General features: G+C 40.3%; 2 protein-coding genes across 2 annotated transcripts; one reads left to right on the top strand and one right to left on the bottom strand.

Moving 5' to 3' along the window:
- Nucleotides 1-4133: 4133 nt before the first annotated feature.
- On the bottom strand, nt 4134-14461 carry LOC143293891 (dehydrogenase/reductase SDR family member 11-like). Its single transcript, XM_076605241.1, has 7 exons — nt 14147-14461; nt 12337-12546; nt 10962-11056; nt 10170-10299; nt 6903-6989; nt 6232-6297; nt 4134-5370 (listed from the first exon to the last, which is right to left on the bottom strand). The coding sequence occupies exons 1-7, from the start codon at nt 14276-14278 to the stop codon at nt 5329-5331; spliced, it is 762 nt and encodes a 253-aa protein (XP_076461356.1). The 5' UTR covers nt 14279-14461; the 3' UTR covers nt 4134-5328.
- A 1198-nt stretch (nt 14462-15659) lies between these two features.
- On the top strand, nt 15660-24114 carry LOC143293888 (dehydrogenase/reductase SDR family member 11-like). The gene is made up of 7 exons (XM_076605229.1): nt 15660-15875; nt 17690-17899; nt 19609-19703; nt 20695-20824; nt 21122-21208; nt 22751-22816; nt 23249-24114. Exons 1-7 carry the CDS (start codon nt 15744-15746, stop codon nt 23288-23290), a joined length of 762 nt encoding a protein of 253 aa, XP_076461344.1. The 5' UTR covers nt 15660-15743; the 3' UTR covers nt 23291-24114.
- Nucleotides 24115-24352: the final 238 nt, after the last annotated feature.

The raw sequence follows: 24352 nt of genomic DNA, 5'->3' as shown, positions 1-24352 counted from the left end.
TGTTGATAATGTTAGTAACATAAATCAGGTCATTGCAAACATAGTGCAGATAAGGTGCTGCGATATGTGTGTGTGTGTGTGTGTGTGTGTGTGTGTGCGCGCGCGCGCGCATGAATGTGTATGTGAACATGCATGTACAAATGACTGTGCATAGGCATGTGTGTACATATGTGTGTGCACGCGTGAGTGTATGTGTTTGTGAGTGTGTGTGATTAAGTGGGATATAGAGACAGAGGTCTAGACTGCTTGAGGTTTGTTAGTTTACACTGTGAATAACCGAACAGTGAATCAAGTGGATCAGTCACGGGACATACCAACTGGGCTTTTTATCAAACATTCAGAAAATCAGTGGACAAGGGAAACAAAAGCTGAGTTCTTGTTCTTGTCGTGCACAAATCATGCGCTGTAAACATTTCACTTTTCAATAAAGCCCGATGGCACTGAACAGGTACACAGTCCGACATGGGACATTTGTGACAGTTAATTCTGTCGAACCACAACTGTCATTTGCGACAAATTTTTTGTCGCATAAAGCGACGTCATGAAAAAAGTCAGTGAGAATGCAGATTCTAGACTACCGTGACGACCAATTGTGACATAGGCCTACATCTTCAAGACTTCGGCAGAATAAAGAGATCGAGCTCTCGACCTGCATTTCACATGAGTCAGGAATAAACCTTTTTCATGGATTCGCTTTGACTAAAAAGTATGTTGCATGAACACGACAACAAAATCTTTTCACAATATGCGAGGTGGTGAGATATGGTATGACAGCATGCAACGGCTCACTGTCATTGTTTCTGCTGAATGAAACTAACGATGCTTTAGGCTTTCATCTAAATTCATAATGATGACATGGTTACTTATATAGCGCCTATTCTCGGTCAGAGACCAAGCCCTAAGCGCTTTACACAGTCATTTGCACAACAGATTGCCCACCAGGGAACGTGAGATATGCTTGGGCACTCGTCTTTCGTTTCCTGTGTCATTCAGTCAGGTTTCAGTTACGCACACATACGCACACTCACACAAACCGGTAACACTGTACGTGTATGACCGTTTTGTGTATTTACCCTGCCATGAAGGCATTATGCATAGTCCGTTTTCGGCGGTGTACATGATGAGTATGTTCTTGTTTCCACAACCCACTGAACGCTGACATGGTTTACAGGTTATTTAACGTACGTATTTGATCTTCTGCGTGCGTACACACATGATAAGGGGGTTCAGGCACTAGCAGGTCTGCACACATGTTGACCTCCACCATCAACCCACCAAGTACAACGAGGATCGAACTCGGGACACTCGGGCGAGGATCCGACGCTCAAAGGAATGGCATACTGAACTGGGGATTTAGGCTGGACATGACGTATGGTAGAAAGGGATGTGGGGAAATTTGTCCAATATATGTCGCGCCGATGAATCATGTCTCTAGTTGTCATCACCATTTCCTGTCACGTGTCTAGGCCTTCTCATTAGTACTGGTTTGAACCTTCAGACAAACACGAACATTCTGTGTATCCTGTTGATACTGGGATTACAGAATGTGTGCGGGAAGAGAAAGATGGAAAGACAGACAGTGGAAAGGATGAAGAAAGAATGGAAAGGAAAGAATGACAGCAGAAAAGAATGAGAGAAAAAGAAAGTAAGAAAGAAAGTGAAGAGAAGAAATAAAATGAATAATGGTCGAAGCATAACAGTACATATCAATCAACAATAAAAGTTTCTAGAAATCGTATTGAACACTTACAGCTTATAGGCCTACATTCAGTTTTATTCAGCACCGACAAAATATGCCTTACCACTGCCTATCACTAACGACATTGACTTGCGCAAGCTGTAAAATCCTGATCTAAACAACGGCAATGTAAAAAAACAACAGTGTTATATTTCGCTTTCCTGTAACACATGGAATGCCGTGGTTTGCTTTCTGGACTGCATGTACAACTTTTTACAACACGTGACCGAGTTCACTGATTACGTCAGAATGCAGTGACGACATTATCAGCATTGCGGTTTAATTGTTGGCTCACGTGTGACTTGACTTCACCAATTGTCGTGAAATCCAAAAGAATGAACAGATACAACAAAATGAACAAAGAAATGGAAGGGTAATTTGATTAACAAGAGTCTGAATACGTGACGATGACATTGTTGAAAACTCGACATACATGGATTGAACATGTCCAGAAAAATTTTGGTACGAGATAGTAGTGTGTTGGTAAGAGAGTACAACTTCAGATCTAAATGTCACACATAGCTTTTTTTTTCTTCTTTTTTCCACGACACACTTCTCTCTCAATTTCCATGTTCACTGTTGAGTCGCCTAATGTATACACACAAAATTCACATATTGGCATGAACACATAATCAGACAGTACAAACAGGAACGGATGATAAAACTGGTCAGAAAAAGAAAAAGAAAACATGGAATGAGTGGGTGATACGTCTACAAGCCCGTTTCCATTTAACAAACCCGTAACGATGGACTTGGAAGATTCCATATCTGACAGTTAACAAGACTGGATTTCACACTTTTTCAATTTTGGAAGTTAACAATACGTTAAAAAAAAGGGGGGGGAGGCTTACAAACCACAATATAACACCCAAATACACACACACACACACACACACACACACACTTATTTTACTTGCTCTAACTACTTCCAAAAGATGGTTGCATGTGTGAATCTCCAAAATGTATGTGTTCAATGGTGTCCCTCTCACTGTGGCAAAAGGAGCGTCTGTTATCAGTTTTCACTCCCATGTCCGACAGAACTACATTTGTCGCAATATTTTGTGCATTAATCTTATCTGAAACAATTTAACTTAATTTCCTGAATATTCTGAATCATTTTGAAAGTCCTTATCCAGTTAACCTGTATACTCAGTTTGTCATTTTATTTGTATTCTTAAAAATTTTGCTTCCACATAATGTTTCACAAGAATATCATGGTACGAGCTTGTTCCTCTCTTCACTGAGTATATCAGATCTAATGCACTGGAGAAGTTTGATTTGCGAATGTTTTTAAATGCATATGTAATGTTCGAATGAAGGCTTTCTCATTTTGATAACTGCCGCATAGCTCAGAAAATTTGTTCGAATATTGTATTGAAATCAGTATACGTCAGGAAACTTCCATCTTCATTGCACCGAAGGTCAGCAATGAAGCAAGCATTCTTATTAACCCATTCATTCTGTCGTAGTGAAATGTTAATAATTTAGTTTTTATCGTTAAAAAATGGTTGTGCTAATGTTTCCGCTGGGTTTGTGGGTTTAACTAAGTCAAAGAAATGTTTATATGCTTGAAATGTGTCTTTCCCAAATAGATTGTCATAGTATGCGCAGAGCAAATTATTTGGTCCAGATTTGTCCACGTTTTCTATCTTTGGATGCATTGATAACAGAACCGACTTCCATTTATGATTTGTTGTTTTCAGTTTTCTTATCCAAGTTAATTTATTTCAAAGCATGCATAAAGCACTTTAAATCTGGAAATTCTATTCCTCCCTCATCGATTCTTTTTCGTGCTACCTTTCTGCTAATACGGTCTTGTTTTTAATTTCACACAAATTTTAAGCTAAGTTCATGTAACGCTTGCATAAATTCATCTCATGGGTTAGGTAATAGTTTCCATAATACAGTATTTTTGTTATTATCAGAGATTTTAGAATTGCTGTTCTACCTATATACTGTTGTTTGAATTCTTTGATCCAGACTGTCATACATAGTTTTGTTGGTTCTTTAGTGGTGATTTCATTTACGTGTAAAGATAAGTATTTAATGTGATGAAATAGGTCTTTCGATACAGATCTGGATCTATTTAGTCTCGGTAGTACTATTGTGAATGGAAATTAATGAAGAGCGACGGATGTGATGTCACAGAAAGTAATTCATACTGAAGACTCACACAAGCTTCCTCATTCCAGGTGAAATCATAGCACCAAAAATCGGAACGAAGACGAGCTTGCGCTACTGCTGCTGTTTGGTAGGCAAAGTCCGCCACGGCGGTTCTCCATGCCTGCACGAATCCTCCAAACAGCAAAGAGAAGACTGCGTGTTGAATGACTATCACACAGAGAGAAGGAGACTCCTGTTCATATTACCCATCAACATTTACATCAAAACTACACAGCACAAAAACAACGCCTTGCTCTCAGTTTTGTTTATTTCCTTTGATGTATATATTTCTTTGATTTGTGTAAGGAGAAGTTAATACTTTAAACATTGATACAGTTCCATGCAAACCAAATAAAAAGATAATGCTTTAAACTTTGATACAGTTCCATGCAAACCAAATACGAAGACAATGCTTTAAACATTGATACAATTCCATGAAAACTTGATAAGATTATACTTTAAACACTGATACAGTTCCATGCAAACCAAACTGTTATGTGACAATGTGGAATGGCGTTGCTGATTTGGGGTATAAAAGTTTTTCCATGCTCAGCGTGTTTGAGTTACAACTCGACTGCAGCGAGATGGATCAGCACGATTTCCAACTGGCCCCCTGGAGACAGCACAGCAAGCAGCAAGCACATAGCGGCAAAGCAAGCAGTTCCTTGACAAGTGAGTGTTCAAATTTCTTAAGATATAATGTGATGTCGGTGTAACGGTAGACCAGTGGTTAATGCGTTCGATCAGGAAGCGATAGGGACCGGGATTTTTCCCCCCACTGACCCCTCCACTGGACTTTAAGTGGTGGTCTGTGTGCTGATCGTTTGGAAGAGATGACACACCAAGAGCCCATGTTCAGCATGCACTTAGCGCACGTAGGGCAACAAAAGGGTTGTCCCTGGTAAATTTCTGTACACAAAAATCCCCAACGACTTCACTGTGATCATAAACAGATAAACATGCACACAAAGAGAAAGAGAGAATAAAGTGGGTGGCGCTCCTCTGTGGCGACGCGCACTGGTGCCAGTTGCATTGCTTGGTTCTAACTTTTTGACAGTTACACGTAACTAAATGCCTACGTTGACCGAACTACGCCATTGGTCAGTTCCACACTACACACAGTTAGTAGCGGGTTATGACCATACTGCGTCCGAGATGTGCAGCTGGCTCCATGGCTGATCAGGCCAAATTTTACACAGAGAAAATTTGTGTTGTGACAAAAAGTAAGACAATACAATATAGTACAATACAATACGATGTAATAAAATGCAACACAACACAAATCAATCAATTGACTTTTCGGTTTCATGTTGGTTCGTGCAATTCTGAAACAGAAGAGCAGGAAAGGCCCGTGTCTTCTCAGAGCGTGTGTGTCCCAGCTGACTGCACAGTGCAGGTTTTGCAACAGTTTCCACGTGCACGTTCTGCTAGTACACTTGGTCCGTTGGACGCAGGTGGATGTCGTTAATCTGTTGACAAAGTCGGTCCCAACATAGTGTAGATAATTTTGTGAATACCATCATAATCATCGTCATCATCATCATCAACTCTCTCTCTCAACAATTTCTCCTCTCTCCTTCGTATCTCTTCCTTCTTTACCTTCTTCCCTCCCTCTCTCTCTTTTACGCATACGCATACTATGTTACTTTGTGGAGAATTGTGTATTTTCTGTGCTGTTTATTTATTTTTTTGTTTTTATTTTGCTGTTGCTGCCATGCGATGCATGCGTGTGTGCGTGTGTGTGTGTGTGTGTGTGTGTGTGTGTGTGTGTGTGTGTGTGTGTGTGTGTGTTAAATTGTCTAGTTCAAAATTCAAAATGTAAACTGTCATGGTGGGTGCAAATACTCTGTTGGCTATATTTGTGAATATGCAGCAAATTTAACTCGTCAATCAAGTCGTGAACCAAAAATAAATCACACGGTACATCAGTAAAGCAGTACAGTAATCATTTTAGCAGATAAGCAAAAACTGAGCCAATCACCCAACAGTCAAACAAGCTGTTAAATCGGCTGTTAAAACACCAAACGAAAATGAAAGGACTCACAAACATGGGAAAATGTGGTGAGTTGGGGGCTTCCAATGGATGAATGCATAAAGGAAAGAAGAAACGATTGAAATTTAGAACAAGAGAGCTAAAAAAGAAGAAGAAGAAGAAGAAAAAAAAAAAAAAGAAGTATAAATAAGATGAAGTATGAAAGAACGGAGAGCCTAGCACAATGAATGAATGAATGAGATGGCTGGATGAATGAATGAATTGAATGAGCGATGAGCGAGCAAGAGACGAAAAAGGATAACTAAACGAATGTAGAAAAAAAACCCAAAAACTTCACCTCCACATGTGGCGGGGCATCCAGGATGTACAGAATGCTGTCCCGTATGTCTTCTGGCTGCAGACACTGTAACACACACACACACACACACACACACACACACACACACACACACACACACAGAGAAGCATTAATGGCATGATAGATATGTGCGTCTCACAAACATGCACACACATACGTCAATCCAACAAACCAATTGGACACATACATGTATTTGTGCACCCACACTCACACATAACTCACACAATCCAGAAACACACATACACCCACCTCCTCCACACACACACACACACACACACACTCTGAGACACACACTCCCTCCAGTTCCCACAACACACACACACACACACAAAACACACACACACACACACACACGCACGCACACACACACACACACACACACACACACACACACACACACACACACACACACACAATTGTGTATATAGTAATCATAACCATCCACGTATTTGAAGACAGAACCTTTGGAGCAAGGGGATAATAAGAAAGAAGTGCAAGAGAGGTTTCTATGAACTCTTCATGATCATCATAAAATGTGTTACTGATCAAACTTAATAAAACTTGATATGAACAGTTCAGATTCTTCCAGCATCAGAGGATGAAACCAATTTTGTGATCAAAACGTGCAAAGAGAATTTTACGGCACTGACCTTTATGGAAGAGTAGACAGACGAAGCGCTCTCTTTGTTTGATTGACGATACAAGAACTCAGTTTCCACAAGACCTGGACACACTTGCTGTCACCACAGAAAAAAAATCGGCATGCAGCGATGATGATGATAACAGTCATCATCATCATCATCATTGTATCATAATGGTAAAAAGAACCTCAGAACGTTATTATTCAGGGGTTAAGATTTTAGGTATGGCCTATTCTTCCAGTCTGTCCTTGCTTATCTACATCAAAACGGATAGGACATATACATGTATTTGTGCACCTACACTCGCACATAGACAGAAGGAAAAGAAGAAGAAGAAGAACAACAACAACAGCAACAACAACAACAACAACAGCAACAAAAACGACAACAATAACGAAAACAAGAAAAAGAAACATTGTTTTTGCCATCATCATCATCATCATCATCAAATTATAACCATAATAAGTTTCAGTTTCAGTTTCAGTAGCTCAAGGAGGCGTCACTGCGTTCCGACAAATCCATATACGCTGAAGAAAAAAAAGGTGAATAAATAATAGATAAGCTTACACAAGTAAATAAATAAATAATAAATATAATGTAAAAAAATAAATAAATAAGATAACAATGATGATAAATAAGCAAATAGATGTAAAACATGAAGACACACATTCACATATACACCCACACATGCATAACAGATATGCACCGAAATGCAGTTTCACAGATATGAAAGCACAGTCAAATACATATAAACGTACATGAGCTCCAACACACACACACACACACACACACACACCACACACATTACCCTGCACCTCCTCTACCCCCCTCCTCCACACACTCATTTCTAGTCTACGTATCACAGCTTCCACGGCACACACACACACACACACACACACACACACACACACACACACACACACAGATGAACACTTGTACAAGCACACACACATATGCCCATATCTCCACACACATATATACAAAGATATATATATATATATATATATATATATACATTCCAATATCCTGTTGCTCCCACAGTGTAGGCATGCATACACTCACATACCTCATCCTCTACCCCACCTCCCCCCGCACCCCCACCTCCCCCTCACACACACACACACACACACACACACACACACACACACACACACGCACGCACGTGCACAGAACTCTACTGACACTTGTGTACACTTACACTCTCGCGCATGCACAAACGCACTCAAAAAAACAGACCCACACATGCACACAAACACACACATACACACACGCACAGAGGCTGCCACTGATTTGCCGCAAGAGGGATGGGAAAAGATCTCTGATGCCAAGAACGTGGAGTCTAGTGTGTTGCTCAGTCTATTGTATTTGGAAAAGCCGACGGAGACTCTGTTCCGTTTTGAAGAAATTTGCGCAATGTTGGTTTGGAAATGATGCCGATATTTGTTTGATTTGCAAAGCATCGTGCTCTACCTTTCATGTTAGACTTACGGCCACTCCATCTCTCTGCGTTTATTTCTTTGAGGCGATCGATGGTGTGATGGCCTTGTACCTGTTCTTTTTGATATTCTTTGACTTTTCTGAGGATTTCCGATTTTCCTAGATGTAGGCCGCTCGTTGGTGTTGCGTTACCAGCAAGTCTGTCAGCTCGCTCATTTCCCTTAACACCTGCATGTCCCGGGCAGTATGACCATGTGAGTTTTTTAATCTGAAAGTTGCGCATTGCCTTATGCCACTCTGGGCTTCCCATTCCGTTTTCAATTTTCTGTATGAGGTTCATTGAGTCGGTTAGAATCATGGCATGTTGGTTTCCGGGCGTATGGATGGACGATAGCCACTGGAGGGCATGTGTCACAGCTTCAACTTCCATCGTTAGGCTGGAGGTTGTGACTTTGTAGGCAGCATTCTCTTCCCTAACTGTTTTTCCATTTTGTTTCGCAGTGAATAATAGTAATAGTGCCATGTCCAAAACAATATGGGGGTGCATGGCCTTTTGATTATGAATGTAATAAATATAATCACACGTGAAACATTCATAAATATACACATTCATGAGCATATATATGTAGTTTCAGTTTCAGTAGCTCAAGGTGGCGACACTGCGTTCGGACAAATCCATATACGCATGTACAGCAAACCACAAATCAAATTCATAAAGAAAGTCAAACAAGTTACAAAGTTATCCTGCCTTCAAACACTATCACAATAGCGCAATGAAGCGACACACAACCCAAGACAACAAAGTCAAGCAGCGACAGATAAAGGCTGATATCGCTGTTTGGCACATCTTACATTAAATTTTAAAAGGGTTTGAAAATTAAGGAAGGGGTTTCAGTTTCTCAGTCTGTTTGTTGTTATTCCCCCCACCCCCAACTCCCTCTCTCTCCCCCTTTGTATTTACGTGTGTGTGTGTGTGTGTGTGTGTGTGTGTGTGTGTGTGCTCAGTCTGTTTGTTGTTATCCCCCCCCACCCCCAACTCCCTCTCTCTCTCCCTCTGCATTTACGTGTGTGTGTGTGTGTGTGTGTGTGTGTGTGTGTGTGTGTGTGTGAGTGTGTGATGCAGATCATAGGGTAACTGATTTCAAACAGCTGTTGCACAATATGAAAGAAAGCGGGCATAGTATGTTGTTGTTTTTGTTAACAAGTTCATTAAAAAAAATTTTTTTTTTTAGATAATCAGAACATTCCAGATATAAGCGTAGAGGTAAGATCACAAATTCATTTTTCCCCTTTATCTATCTGTCTGTCTGCCTGTATATCTGTCTCTACATCTTAAGTGAGAGACGTCTTAAAAATACGTTCATGTCTCTGTTCAAATTCTATGTTGCATGTCGACTTAAAACCCAAGAATATGTCTTGTCTGAAAAAGAATCCACATGGTTTTGTTTCTTGATCATTTTACCATCACCCTCTTTGCCATCACCATTTACCATATCGCCAACAGCAGTAGAAATAACAGCAGTGGTAACAGTAGTCGCAGCAGCAGCAGCAACAACAGCAGCAGCAGTAGTAGTAGTAGTTGGAGCAGCAGCAGTAGCGGCAGCAGCAGCAGCAGCAGCAGCAGCAGCAGTAGTAGTAGTAGTAGTAGTAGTACTAGTAGTACTAGTAGCAATATAAGTACTAGTAGTTGCTGTTGTAGTTGTAGTAATTTATAACTACGCATTTTGCGAGACTGTATCTTCTTATTCAGACTCCTCCTTCGGTTCTCTTTCTGGCCAAATGTTATCACATTATGCTACACGTTTTGTTTGCTTCGTTAATCACATAAATTATACTTACGGAAACCCTGATTTGGGATTTCATCTCTCGAAGCTCGTTCCGGAGTCCCTCTCTCACGGCACTGACAGCAAACTTACTTGCGCCGTAGCAGTGTAACCCTTTGCTTTTCATCATCCGGATACCGGACATGCTGGAACACAGAATAGTACGACTGTTAATCGACAATAACTGCAGCTACTTGGGCCAAAATTCTACTGTTCTTTTTCTTTCTTTCTCTCTTTTGCTTTGGTTCGTTTCGTTTCTATTTTGTCGTCAAAAGTCTAAGGGAGGCAATCAGCAGGGTTTTTTTTTTTTTTTTTTTTTTTTTCTCGAAAAACAGTTCCTACCCTTTATTCTTCGAAGCAGGAAAAAAATATTCAGAGAGCGTTTGCTAATCTTTCTGATGGAAAGCTTTTTACCCGTTAAAGGCTTTCCAAAAACTGTATTACACACACACACACACACATATATATATATATGTATATATATAGATATATATATGTATGTATCTCTCTCTCTCTTTCTCTCTCTCTATAATATATATATATATATATATATATATATATATGTGTGTGTGTGTGTGTGTGTGTGTGTATGAGAGAGAGATTTCAATTGAATGCCATGGCATTCCAGCAGAAAAGGCTATCTTTATGTTTTCTGTGGTAAGCTCACTCTATTTCTTTCTTTTTGTGTGATCAAGATATCACAAATGTTGTTTTTAGTATGCATTGTCTCTGTATGTGTCTCTGTCTCTGTATATATATATATATCTCTGACTGTCTGTCTGTCTGTCTGTCTGTATGTATGTCTCACCTGTTAAGGAGGATGATATGACCATCATCAATGTCGTTTTCTTTCATCAGTTTGAACGCTTCCCTGGTGACCATAAGCAGGCCAAGGACGTTCACCTGTAAATCCACTGTGAACTGTAGCTGCTTGTTTCACATGTCAACGCCGTTCTTTCAGCTACATTCATTCGTCCAGTCATGACAGCTCTCAGCCTTAAAACCTGCCTCTTTCCAAAACAGCTCACCCTCACCCCACCCCCTACCTCTTTCTGTTCATAGTGTCTGTAGCTTTCTATCTCCATATATCTATCGGTTATTGTCTTTCACCCTTTGATTCAGAGTTGTGCCTCCGTGTGAAGGTCGGGTGTGAAAGGCCTTTGTTTTGTTTCCGTACAAAATTAAGTGTCATATTTATCTAAAACCAAAACAAACAAACAATCAAATATACAAAAAAGAAAAAAACAAAAACAAAAACAAAACAAAACAAAACAAACAAAAAAACAAAAACGTTTACCATTCTTTTTCTTATTATCATTATTATTGTCATTGTTATTATTATCATAATCATTATTATTATTATTATTATCATTTAGTAGTAGTGGCAGTAGCAGTATCATCATCATCATTCTTCTTCTTATTATTATTATTATTATTCTTATCAGTCTGATGATGATGATGAAAGGAAGAACAGTTATTCTGATGGGTTTAGGGTCTGGGTGTCCTTCCCTCATGAGATGATATTGATGATAGACCACACTACCCCTGACAATAAGGTATTTGTCAACTCTGACAGAAAAAGGACAACGGCAGCACATACACGTGAACAGAGCACAGTATCAGTATCAGTATCAGTAGCTCAAGGAGGCGTCACTGCGTTTGGTCAAATCCATATACACTACACCACATCTGCTAAGCAGATGTCTGACCAGCAGCGTAACCCAACGCGCTTAGTCAGGCCTTGAGAAAAATGAATAAATGAATAAATAAATAAAATTTTAAAACAACTAAATAAATAAAATTAGAAAAAAAGAATACATAAAAATACTATTACTTATAATAATAATATTTATAAGGTGCAAAATCTTGATGAAGTCAACTCTAAGCACATAAAAAACACAATGTAGACGATGAAATTTACACTGTGTTCATTTTTTTTTCCTTTTATTAAAAAAAATCCCGTTGAATTTGATTATGAATTCGAAACAGTGGTCTGATTAGTATTTAAAAAACCATCAAGTATGGGAAAGGTTGGCAGCTCTGAACCTATCAGTCAAACAATACAAATGTAAGGGGATCTAGTGAACAGATTTAACGTGCAAGGCAGATACAGAATCAGAAAAGAAAACTGACACAAAGGCACAAAAACCAAAAGGCAAATCTGATACTGGATTATTTCTCACGTCAAACATGTGTTTCCACTTTGCAGGATCGCCAGTGAGGAGCGGTGCATCATGGGCCAGACCAGCATTGTTGATGCAGACATCCACACGGCCCAGACTGCTGTGCTGACGTATCATCTGGAACATGGCCGTCACTTCCTCCTCCTTGGACACGTCACACTTCACCGCCGTCACACTGCCCGGATGTTCGCTCAGCTCCTCCCCTAATTTCTGCAATCAGACAGTGGCACATGTGACGTGTGTGCGGGGAAGGAGGGGGTCGGAAGAGGGTTGGGGGGCAGGGGTTTTGGGGGATGGGGGGGAGGGGTGGGGGGTGGGGGGCAACAGGAGGATAGGGGAACACTGTAGTGCTGATTTCTGATTTTTCTCTTAATAAATTCCAGCCTGTCTCTTCTTCTTCTTCTTCATTCATTCATGGGCAGCAATTCCCACGTTCACTCGTATGTACACGAGTGGGCTTTTACGTGTATGACCGTTTTTACCCGTCATGAAGGCGGCCATACTCAATTTTCGGGGCTAGCCTGTCAATTGATAAGTACTATCAATGTCATTTGTGAATTTACTGTATTGTTTCTTCTTTTTTTCAGAAAAAAAAACAGTGGTGACGACTGTTGATCCGCTCGTTAATGTAAGAACGCCATTTCCCTCTCCTGTCCTCACAGACAGAGGAAGAGAAAGGAGACAGAGATGGAGAGAGAGAGAGTGGAGACAGAGACAGAGCGACAGAAACAGAAAGACAGACAAAGAGACAGAGGGACAGAGACAGACAGACAGAGAGAGAGAGAGAGCTTATGATAGTAGTTGTAGCGGATATAAACAGAACAAAACGAAACAAATAAAAATGAACAAAACAAAAAATAAGAAATAAAGACTTGGTACAGTCCTTGCTTGAGTTTGATCCAGGAACTTCTGAACTGTAAGTTTACACCCGTGGACTCTTCCCCTCCTCTGTCAACTTTGATACATATCAAGCATGTGTGGCTGAAGTTGGAGACGCCGTGGCAAAAACGGTCGGTTAGACGTTGGACTTTCTTGTTTTTGTATTTGTATTTCTCTTTTTATCACAACAGATTTCTCTGTGTGAAATTCGGGCTGCTCTCCCCAGGGAGAGCGCGTCGCTACACTGAGAGTGCCACCCTTTTTTTTTTTTTTTTTTTGCATTTTCTCCTGTGTGCAGTTTTATTTGTTTTTCCTATTGAAGTGGATTTTTCTACAGAATTTTGCCAGGAACAACCCTTTTGTTGTCGTGGGTTCTTTTACGTGCGCTAAGTGCATGCTGCACACGGGACCTCGGTTTATCGTCTCATCCGAATGACTAGCGTCCAGACCACCACTCAAAATCTAGTGGAGGGGGAGAAAATATCGGTAGCTGAGCCGTGATTCGAACCAGCGCGCTCAGATTCTCTCGCTTCCTAGGCGGACGCGTTGCCTCTAGGCCAGTGTTCACCAATGATCAGGGTTCGAGGCCCCATTTTTGCCATGGCATTGGGAAATGCACTTTACTCCGATTTTCCTCACTCCACCCACATGTGACTGGATACCTGACTCTATCTGAGGAAAGGTCAATACAGTGAATGTTGAGGATTGGGCCCTGCCCTTGACACATTGGATATGAATTCAGTGTCCCAGTGGCCATGAAAGGCAAAGGGACCTTTAATCTTTTGGTTTTCCCTTTAAAGAATAAGTTCACTGGTCATCTTGGATATCAACTGCGCTCAGTTTTGTAACTGAGTAATCTGTATTCAAATTTTCATAGGACCTATAATTTTAGGCATAACAATACCTTTTTTTGTGCTTGTAATGCACTCACCTGGATAGCCTCGATGTTACGAGCACAAGCCACCACCTTCATCCCTCGTTCCACCAACGCCTTGGTCACACTGTACCCAATGCCTGCAGAGGCCCCTGTAACCAAGGCAACACGCCCTCGCCAGCGCTCCATTTTTTTTTTTTTTTTTTTTTTTTTTTTTTTAAAGATGGAAAGCTTAAAAAACAACTATCAGCTTTGTTCTTGAGTTCCAATGATTGATGATAGATCCTACACAGGCTAACTTTGACGAGTTTGTGTTTTGGCTGGCGCTGATACGGGCTTTCCGCCTGACCTTGATGAGGAGCTTGGTTATAAATGTGGCTGTGTGAGGTGATAAGCGGGGTCAAGACAGTGAGACCGATATGTGGACTCATGCTCGGCGGAAAATGGTGTTACATGGACCATGCATGTACAGGCATATGAAATAGATCTCTGTGTGTCTCTGTCCCTCTGTCTCTCTCCGACTCTCTCTCTCTTTCTCTCTCTAATCTATCTATATATCTAATCTATCTATCTGTCTGTCTGTCTATGTGTGTCTGCCATTTGATTTTAATTTTGATATGTATACTTGCATGTGTCTTTTTGTCTGTCTCTCTCTCCCTATGTTTCTCTCTGCCTCTGTGGGTGTGTACATGTGTGCCTGAATATATATATATATATATATATATATATATATATATGTGTGTGTGTGTGTGTGTGTGTGTGTGTGTGTGTGTGTGTGTGTGTGTGAACGACATCTGTCACTTGATTAAGTTCTACTTTGTTTGAGTCGTCACACAAGTGCACCTATGTGTGTGCATGACACAGCACACATACACAATCACATGCACACAAACACACATATATGTGTACGCACGCGGAAACACATACACACATAAACACACACACGCGCGCGCTCGCACACATACAAGTCAAGGGAGTTGATAATAAGGTAAAAACGCGAAAGAATCCATGCTGTATTAAAGGTTATTCCCATATGAATGGTGAAATGTGTCTGTTCTGGGCAATTGCCGATTATTCTTTTTGGCCATTTGTCAAAGTCTACTCAAAGCACTGTAAATAATGACAAATTCACTTATTCTAGATAAATATTACTGATAATACTTGGAACGCTGATGCTTGGCAGAAAATTTTGTTACACGGTTCCTTCATATTTATGCATATGAAAAATGTGAATTAGATCTCTCTGTCTCTGTCTCTCTCTGTGTCTGTCTCTTCCTTTTTTTTCTCCCTGTCTTTTTTTTTTTTTTTTTATTCTTTCTCTTATATAGAATCATCTGCGAAGTCCAAATAGATTAATTAGGACTAAATACAGATATTGACAAAAGCAAGAAACATCTTCAGAAAAGATATTTATCTGGGAGTCTTGGAGTAATGGGTGAATGGAAATGTTTTCTTAACCCTACTTGTCAACCCTTGTGACCACCATGATCGCAAAAGTCTGTCAGCATGCAGGTAGGTGATAAGCCTTATCAGCAGTAGAACATTACAAGCTCAGCAACTGTCTGTCACTTGCCAATAGCGTATGACACCAACCACTGCAACTCAAGCACACAGTCCATTGTTTTTAGCTGCTGAAAATTTATAGACTAAACGCATGGAGCGCTGGCGAGGACGTGTTGCCTTGGTTACAGGGGCCTCTGCAGGCATTGGGTACAGTGTGACCAAGGCGTTGGTGGAACGAGGGATGAAGGTGGTGGCTTGTGCTCGTAACATCGCGGCTATCCAGGTGAGTAGGTCATAACGAAAGAAATCCGCGCTTACATGTTAACCTTCCGGCTCGTGTGGACTTCTTGTGTGTGTTTCTTTCGGCTTGTCTTACTGGGTTTGCTCACCAGAAACGTGCCAAAGGCGACATACGCATTTGTTATTACACTTTCCTTTTAATGTGTAAAAGTATGCATTGAAACACTTTAAAAAATATATACTTTTATTTGTTTTCCTTGGCTTAAGTTCAAAAGCAAAATACAAAGAAGAAATCTGTGGAACATCAACAATCGATGTTGAGGGGTTTTTTTTCGTTAGGTTTGCTTGTTCTTGTTTCTTTTTCTTTTCGTTGTTTTCTCTTTTTCTGTCTGTCTGTCTGTCTCTCTCTCTTTCCGCGTGCTTATGTGTGTTTGAGGGCGTAAGTGTGTGTGTGTGTGTGTGTGTGTGTGTGTGTGTGTGTGTGTGTGTGTGTGTGTGTGTGTGTGTGTGTGTGTGTGTGTGTGTGTGTGTGTGATATTGTGCACAGGGGATGGGAGTGGGCAAGTGGGTTGAAATGTACTTGAGAATAGAACTAGAAACCAGGACCACTCTACCCCCACCTCCTCCCCCCTTCACCCCTCCCCCACCTCATAGTATTATAGTATTTTGAAATGGTTGATACTTTACAACAAGGGGAAAGTGGGTATATAATGGCGTTCCAATACCTGTGGTTAATGTTTATGAATATTTGGGAATATATTTCTCCATTTGTCGCATGTTAAGTTATTGCTAGTAAAACTAAGAATACCTTGCTATGTATTATACAGAAATTGTATTCACTTAATGATAATTCCTTTAAGCTTTTTCAAGCCTTTTGATTCACATGAGCAACATAGTTGTCAGCATGAGTTGTAATTTTGGGGATCAGATAAAGCAACAGTCCATTGTGAGTCTGTCCATTTGTTTGCTTTAAAATGTTTCTGAGAGGAGATAGGACACCTTATGATTTGGTATATGGTGAAACTAATCGTTATCCAATATAGGTGATTTCTGCTGTCTGTTCTATGTGGTACTGGTTAAAATTATTACAGATGGAAAAACATAGACCACCATACAGAGCGTACAAAATGATGTGCCACTTGGATACTAGTGAAAGAAAAAGTCGTGTTTCAAACGTGAACCTTTGTTTGAAAATAAATTTGGACATGCTTGGTTAAATCAAGGTGTTGGTTTTTTTTAAAGTTTTATATACACTTTTCGTCAAAGCCTATTTTTGCAGATGGCAAACTTGGAATCAGCATACTAATGCGAGTGAAAGGTTTAGTCTTTATTGATCATTTTCAAATGATCATGATTTGAATCATCTGTTGTTAAATATTGACACATATCAGGTGGATTATAATAAGTTGTAGACTCGAAATAACTTAACTTGGCTGTTCATCATTCCAGGTAGAAAATATTTAAAGAATCTGACTTATCGTGTCTGTTATGCAAGAAATCAAATGAAGATGAAGTACATTTTGTCCTTTGTTGTGAAACACTTATCAATGCCAAAGAAAGATTCATGGGAACTACTGTTCACAAGCAGCCCTGTGTGTTTGAGTTTTTTGTTGTCGAGTAATGTCACAATTGTACGTTATCTCTTTGTACGTGTACAAGGCTTTTAAGTTTAAAGAAATAGCTACTTCATGCATTGTTCTGTTACTCCTATTCAATGCATTGTTTTGTTTTCGGTTTAATTATCATACATGTTCTTCCCACTTTACGTTGCATATATCATGAACTGTTCGCACGCCCCTTCATTAGAGGCCTTAGCGTATCCGTACCCTGACCACCTCACCTATTATCTTATCACAGAAACTTGCCGAGGAGCTGAGCGAACATCCGGGCAGTGTGACGGCAGTGAAGTGTGATGTGTCCAAGGAGGAGGAAGTGACGGCCATGTTCCAGATGATACGTCAGCACAGCAGTCTGGGCCGTGTGGATGTCTGCATCAACAACGCTGGTCTGGCCCATGATGCACCGCTCCTCACTGGCGATCCTGCTCAGTGGAAACACATGTTTGACGTGAGAACAGCTCATATAAAAACAACTATAAAACAAACTAATTTCTGTATCTGTCAGCTTAAATCCCCCTGTTTTCCTCCAGATAACTGTATTGACTAACATTGACCATTCGCGTGTAAAGCATCTGTCTTTTCAACCATGCATACTGTGTGTTGGTTGTTCTTCTTGTTGTTGTTTTCATTTTTACTCTGTCTTTACGCTTTACTGTGTCTATCATCGATGAATTGAATTTAATTATATACCCTATGATTTTATCAACTGAAACATGGATCAACATCTATTATTGAGAAAATCAGCACGAAAGAAAATCCCATATCGCAGGCAAACTGTTCTACTTGCTACCAAAGAGTTATCACAGCAACACATTTAACACACAATGGCAAAGATCCTTTGGTGGGGAATGCTGTATACATTATCACACATTCCACAAAGTCGATGGGAATTAATGCAGTAGAAGTATAGAAGAACAGTATAAAAACACTGACGACTGAGCATAAAATGCAATGATGATAGAATAGGCTGACACAAAAGAGAAAACGTAATTTAAAAAAACAAAAAAACACAGATGTAGTTTTTTCCACAGTTTTGAACGATAACCACAAAGAAAGTAGCATTGGACAATGATGATAGTGTCGCCCAACGTTTCGACATATCAGTGGGAGGCAGATCGTATACCAGAGTTGGTTTTCATATGGAAATGGAGACCTGTCCTTGAGGCACATAGTCGGCTGCAGATGTTGCAGAGGATGAAGTCCAATGGGAATGACACTTCCCAAGGGTGGTAGCAGCAAAGTCCGTGTTCCAAAGGTGCTCCCGTGTCTCCAGCATGCTTGTTCTTCTCGAGCTCTGTTGTTAACTCACTCAGTACGGCCAGTCCTCTCTTCTCCTCTACACAGACCCCTCGGATGTCCAGTGGGTGTCTGAATGACCCAACCTTTAGCTTCCGTCGTCAGAATTGTGGTATTCTTTGTCAACATTCACCTCTTCAGTATAAGAGCGTTCCGCTTGCAATATTTTGATGATGGTAATTGGGATGAAACGCTGTTAACGTCGTCTCTTTCGCCGTTCGTATGGAGAGAGTTAAAGAGTTTCAGGGATGTCAGATAAAACAGTTAAGCCCACCTGGTAACATTTCGTGTCGTCGACAGGTTCGATGCACTGTATCTACTGACAGGGGCTGTAATTCGCAGTCGGCAGCTCTGCTCTCTCTGATTGCTGCTGACATTGACGTTAACTGGTATCCAGTAGGTCTGGCGTTTGAACTAGGAAGACAAAATTCCATTAGCGGTGATATGAAGGACAAGCATAGACCGCTTCTGTGGTTGGTGCTGTAGCTAGTTCGTGGGATGGACAATTTCTGCCTATACTGTGAAATTCGCAGTGCAAGATTTGTTCATTAGGCGAGTCTGTGGTTGTCCACTCTCGTCATACTGAATGATTTTTTCAGCCTTTGGGATGTTGCTGCATATTTCCAATTTTATGATCGAACTTTGTCTTAAAAGATAATCACGAAAAGTATCTTCATCCTGTTACGTCACTGTAGTATGTACCTGTCCCCGGGTATGTGTGTCTCCGTGTACTGAAAGGCGGAAAGGGTCTTTTTAACTGAAACCATATTTGACCAATACTATTACATTTGGTTAAAAGAAGAACCTATTATACAGGATGAAAAATAAACTTGACCTTGACTTGATCATGACCTTTCGCAGGTGAACGTCCAAGGACTGATGATGGTGACGAAGGAGTCATTCAAGCTGATGCAGGAAAAGAACATTGACGATGGTCACATCATCCTCGTCAACAGGTAAATTATTGTTGAAGCTAAAACAACAACGTGTTCGTGTATTAGGTTACTCGACGTGCTACTGATATGGGTGGTTCATATCAAGTTTTATTACTTGGTTTCCAAAAAGCTACTTTGACTGATGTAAGATAGATGAATATACACCAGAAGTAAGTAGCTCTGACTTTCAAATACAGCTTCTTTTTCTTTCTTTCTTCCATTCTGCCTTCGTGGGCTGCAGCGTGCAGGAGTGAAGTTTTACGTGTACGACCATCTTACCACATCTTTTAGGCGGTTTGGGGTATTGCATCCTTTTGAAACCTAATTCTAAAAAGTGTTTTCATTACACATCGACTGCTGTGATAAATTGTGGGATCTTTGACGTGCTTTTTGGATCTTCTGAATCTGTTAACACATGAAGGGGTAGCGACAGGTCAGCCCATATTTTGACATGCCAGATCGGAGAAAAATTATTTCCACCCCCAATCACCCACGCTCCCAGCTGAACCGGGTTCGAACCGAGGATGGAGAGTATAATGTTTTAACCTATGTGCTATTGCCCAGGATTTTTTAATACTGCTGATATTTTGCTACTAAACAAGAAAATATATCTGCATCTAATTTGTATGGATGTAGGCAAGCAGTAAAAGTGGTATTGGGTTAAACTGAAAGTGATGCAGAAGTACATGCTTAAAGTATTTGAAGAATAGAAAGGGCAGATCAGAAGTAACCGAATCTTGGGAAGCTAACTAAATCCTAATGCTTGAAAAGTTATGAAATAATGTGATTTTGTAATTATTCAGTATCATAGTCAGTCAGTTCGTTGGTTTTACGGTGACAATGACAAAGTTGTTCTGCAGATCAGCTATAAAAACGAATCAGAAGTTATTGAGTGAGATTCAAATAAACTATAAAAGGTGTACAACGATTCTGATATTTGATAGCATGAGAACGTAAAGAGTTGATCAATAGCACACATGACCAAGAACTGTGTTGCGTTAATCAATTTCAGCATGTCAGGAATTCGAACTGTGAACAGCAAGGGAGCTCACTGCTACGTGGCAACCAAGTTTGCCGTCACCGCCATCAGAGAGGGACTACGAAATGAGCTGCGGGAAATGAAATCGAAAATCAGGGTGTCGGTGAGTCTGGCAACATCCAGGGACTATCCGCTATTGGAGGATAAATAAAAGGTGGTCGAAATTATTGTAGACCTGATGCCGGCGTATTGTTTATTTTCCTACATTCAGTTGTAGAGAGATTCACACACACAGAGGCATGCTATGAAATGAATATATGTACATCTATATCTATCTATCTATGTGTGCGCGCGCGCGTGTGTGTGCGTGTGTGTGTCTGTGTTTGTGTGTAGTTTCTCCATTTCTCTATAGAGTTTCAATCACATACCCATTATGTCATTATGTTTGATGTGATGGCAGCAAGTGTGTCCTGGTTTTGTGGAAACGGAGTTTGTGAAGCGTCATTTCAACGAGGAGCACGCTAAGGCTGTGTATTCCTCCATGAAGGTCAGTGTGTGTGTGTATATATATGTGTGTGTGTGTTTGTGTGTGTGTTTAAGGGGGTGGGTGGCATTCTGCCCCTCCTTCCTCAGGACAGATGCACTCGTACACTAGGATCAAATGGTCCACTTCTCTCTTGGAAGGAGACAGAAACAGAAAATCTCTCTGTCTGTCTGTTTGTCTGTCTGTTTGTTGGACCATGTTTGGGCTCTAGTAAACTTCTTGCTATGATCCGATTTCTAGGTGTTGGTTTCTTTCTTTCTATTTTTCCACTGTGGACAACAGTAATACTCATATTTGGTTGCTTGTTGTCGGGCAAAAGGGGCGTTTATTCATTTATCTATTTATTAATTATTCACCTTTTTTTAATTAATTAATTAATTCATTCATTCATTTATCTATGTAGCGGTTACATAACTATTCCTTTGTCGCAACGTCTGGGAACGAGTCATGGACTTCTCCCCCTTTTGGCCTTATGTCCGACAATCCAGCATGAATAGAGAATATGATCATGCAGACACACGACTGTGCCAACTGGCGGCAGAATATGAATTAAAGGCGTACAAAATGTTCATTTCAAATATTGTCAACGAATACTAACGATTTTTGTTTCTCAAGTGCCGAATGTTTCTTCCTCTTTTAATTTGAGCTGAAAATGATTTGCATATTGACATAAAAAACCCCATCTCAAGTGCCGAATGTTTCTTCCTCTTTTAATTGGAGCTGAAAATGATTAGCATATTGACATAAAAAAACGCAACTGGCTAAACAGTAGTTCAGTGTGCTGTCTTTTAAGATTAAGAACTACGACAGCCTTGGTTCACATGCTAAATCATATTGGAGCGTTTATTATCGTGCTATTGCTGTATGCCGATGTCAAGTGAATGGTATTTAAACAGACCAGGATTTTTTTTTTCTCCAAAAGAATGTTTCTTTCTTGGGCTCAGCTATGGCTGTGATCCGATTTTAGCACACATTATGGACAAGTGAGGGGTTAACGTATATTTATACTAAAATACGTTGTTGTTGTTTTTTCCAAAGAACTTACTCGAAAATAGTATTTTTTTGTTTGTTTTATCTAATTGTTCTATTTCATTTTATGTCAGTATTTTACGCAAACCTGGGGTAGCTTTCGAGGCTTAACAAGTGCGTTTGGTTTATGCGAAGTTCAGGCATCTGAGTTTTTTTCAACAGCAGATGTGCTGTAACATGTATTAATCAGTCCCCGCGCTTTGACACCTCACTGAAACAATTTAAAACGGAAACAAACAGCGCCACTCTCAAAATTGTAGAGACATGCTGTGTAGACGAGTAAGTTATTTATGAAATGATGCTTCGCCAGAAAATAAGATTTTTGTAGATAGTATTTACCCGTGTGGTAATGTGCTGGTTAGTTTGTTTCTTGTAACAGTTCGTGTGTGTGTGTGTGTGTGTGTGTGTGTGTGTTGTGTGTGTGTGTGTGTGTGTCTGTGTGTGTGTGTCTGTGTGTGTGTCTGTGTGTGTGTGTGTGTGTGTGTGTGTGTGTGTGTGTGTGTGTGTGTGTTACAGTGTCTGCAGCCAGAAGACATACGGGACAGCATTCTGTACATCCTGGATGCCCCGCCACATGTGGAGGTGATGTTTTTTTTGGGGGGGGTTTCCCCGCTTTATCTGTCGTTGTCTCCATTTCTCCCACGCTCTCCATCCTCTTCTGTCTTTGTTTTGTTCTCGGTTTAATTTCTCTTGTTACTACTATCATCATCACTTCTTTCTATTTTCTTTCCTTCGGCTGAAGGCGTATCCATTTTTAAAAGGTTAAATCGTTTTGCTTTTTTGTCTATAAGGTAATTGTGCATGTGCGTATATATAGAAAAAATGTGTGTGTGCGTGCGTGCGTGCGTGCGTGTGTGTGTGTGTGTGTGTGTGTGTGTGTGTGTGTGTGTGTGTGTGTGTGTGTGTGTGTGTGTGTGTGTGTGTGACGGACAGACTGATTGACTGTGTTATTCGCTGCATTGTCTTCTGTCTATTTTTGTTTTTTGTTTATTTGTGTGTGTTTTTTTTCTCCAGATAAATGATGTCCACATGCGGGCAACAGACCAAGTTTTCTAACTCCAAGGACAGAATTTAGATCCTGGAACCAACAGAAATCAACAATGAAGGAGAGAAGAAAAAAAACAGTCGCTTCTTTCTCTCTCTCTCTCTCTCTCTCTCTCTCTCTCTCTCTCTCTCTCTCTCTCTGTCTCTTGTGCAGAATGAATCAGGCTGCCTTTAAACAGTGTGTTGGAAAGACAACGAAGATGCTATAGAAAAATACTGTTCGTTTTCGTTGAGCAGGAAAGCCGAGAGCAGATCCGTGATACTGCATAATCCTTGATAGTAACTTGAAATAAGAACGGGCATCTTCACAAAGAAACGAACGCAGGTCTATCTCAAGCATTACAAATATGTGTTCGTTTGTTAAGTCGAAAAAAAAAAAAAAAATCTTAGTAGCGGTTGCAGTGTACTTCAGATTCGTTTGTCAACAGGAAACAAAGCTGCATTTTGTTCATTTGTCTGCCATACAGGTTTCAGAGCATTTCTTTGAAGCCCATTATGATTGTTAGATAAACCAAGCACGAACAGATGATTCATTTTCAGTGTCATTGTTAGACTGCTGCTCTTTCTTTTCTACTTGTTTTTTTCGTAACAACTTCTTTAGTTTGCATGTACCTACATAGGGAGCGTCCACCTTCAACAAAATGTGCATCTTCAAGCAATAAATGTACTCCTGACCTGATTTGTTCCTGCAATTGTTGAAGAAGCACTGGATGAGCGAGAATGCTTTTGTTTGTAGTTTTGTATAATGAATTTTCCCCATGCCCTTGATTTTATGCATGTGTTGACATGTGCCACTTTATTCTTTGTTTTCATTTTTGAGAAGTCTACCTGATGAATACTGAATAAATGAAATATGTCAAAAGATAGAATTGTCAGTCTGCCTATGTCGCAAACATACACTTTCATGCGCATGTGTATGTGTTTGTATGTATGTGTGAATTCGCGCGCGCAAGTCTGCGTCTGCATGCATGTTTTTCTATGTGTGTGTGTGTGTGTGCGCGCGCGCGCGCGAGCGTGCACGCGCGTGCGCACGTGTGTGTGTATGTATGTTAGTGTATGGATGCGTCTTAACGT

Source organism: Babylonia areolata, chromosome 1 (assembly GCF_041734735.1).
Source record: "Babylonia areolata isolate BAREFJ2019XMU chromosome 1, ASM4173473v1, whole genome shotgun sequence".
NCBI classification, from domain to species: domain Eukaryota; kingdom Metazoa; phylum Mollusca; class Gastropoda; order Neogastropoda; family Buccinidae; genus Babylonia; species Babylonia areolata.
Note: the sequence above shows the minus strand (reverse complement) of the source record. Positions and strands in the feature narration are given on the sequence as shown.

Coding starts and splice junctions, on each gene's coding strand:
- LOC143293888 (XM_076605229.1), top strand. CDS start 15,744: ATGGAGCGCTGGCGAGGACGTGTTGCCTTGGTTACAGGGGCCTCTGCA. Junction 19,704..20,694: donor CACATCATCCTCGTCAACAG/GTAAATTATTGT, acceptor AATCAATTTCAG/CATGTCAGGAATTCGAACTG. Junction 22,817..23,248: donor ATGCCCCGCCACATGTGGAG/GTGATGTTTTTT, acceptor TTTTTTCTCCAG/ATAAATGATGTCCACATGCG.
- LOC143293891 (XM_076605241.1), bottom strand. CDS start 14,278: ATGGAGCGCTGGCGAGGGCGTGTTGCCTTGGTTACAGGGGCCTCTGCA. Junction 11,057..12,336: donor AGTGGAAACACATGTTTGAC/GTGAGAAATAAT, acceptor GTGGATTTACAG/GTGAACGTCCTTGGCCTGCT. Junction 10,300..10,961: donor CATATCATCCTCCTTAACAG/GTGAGACATACA, acceptor TCTGTGTTCCAG/CATGTCCGGTATCCGGATGA.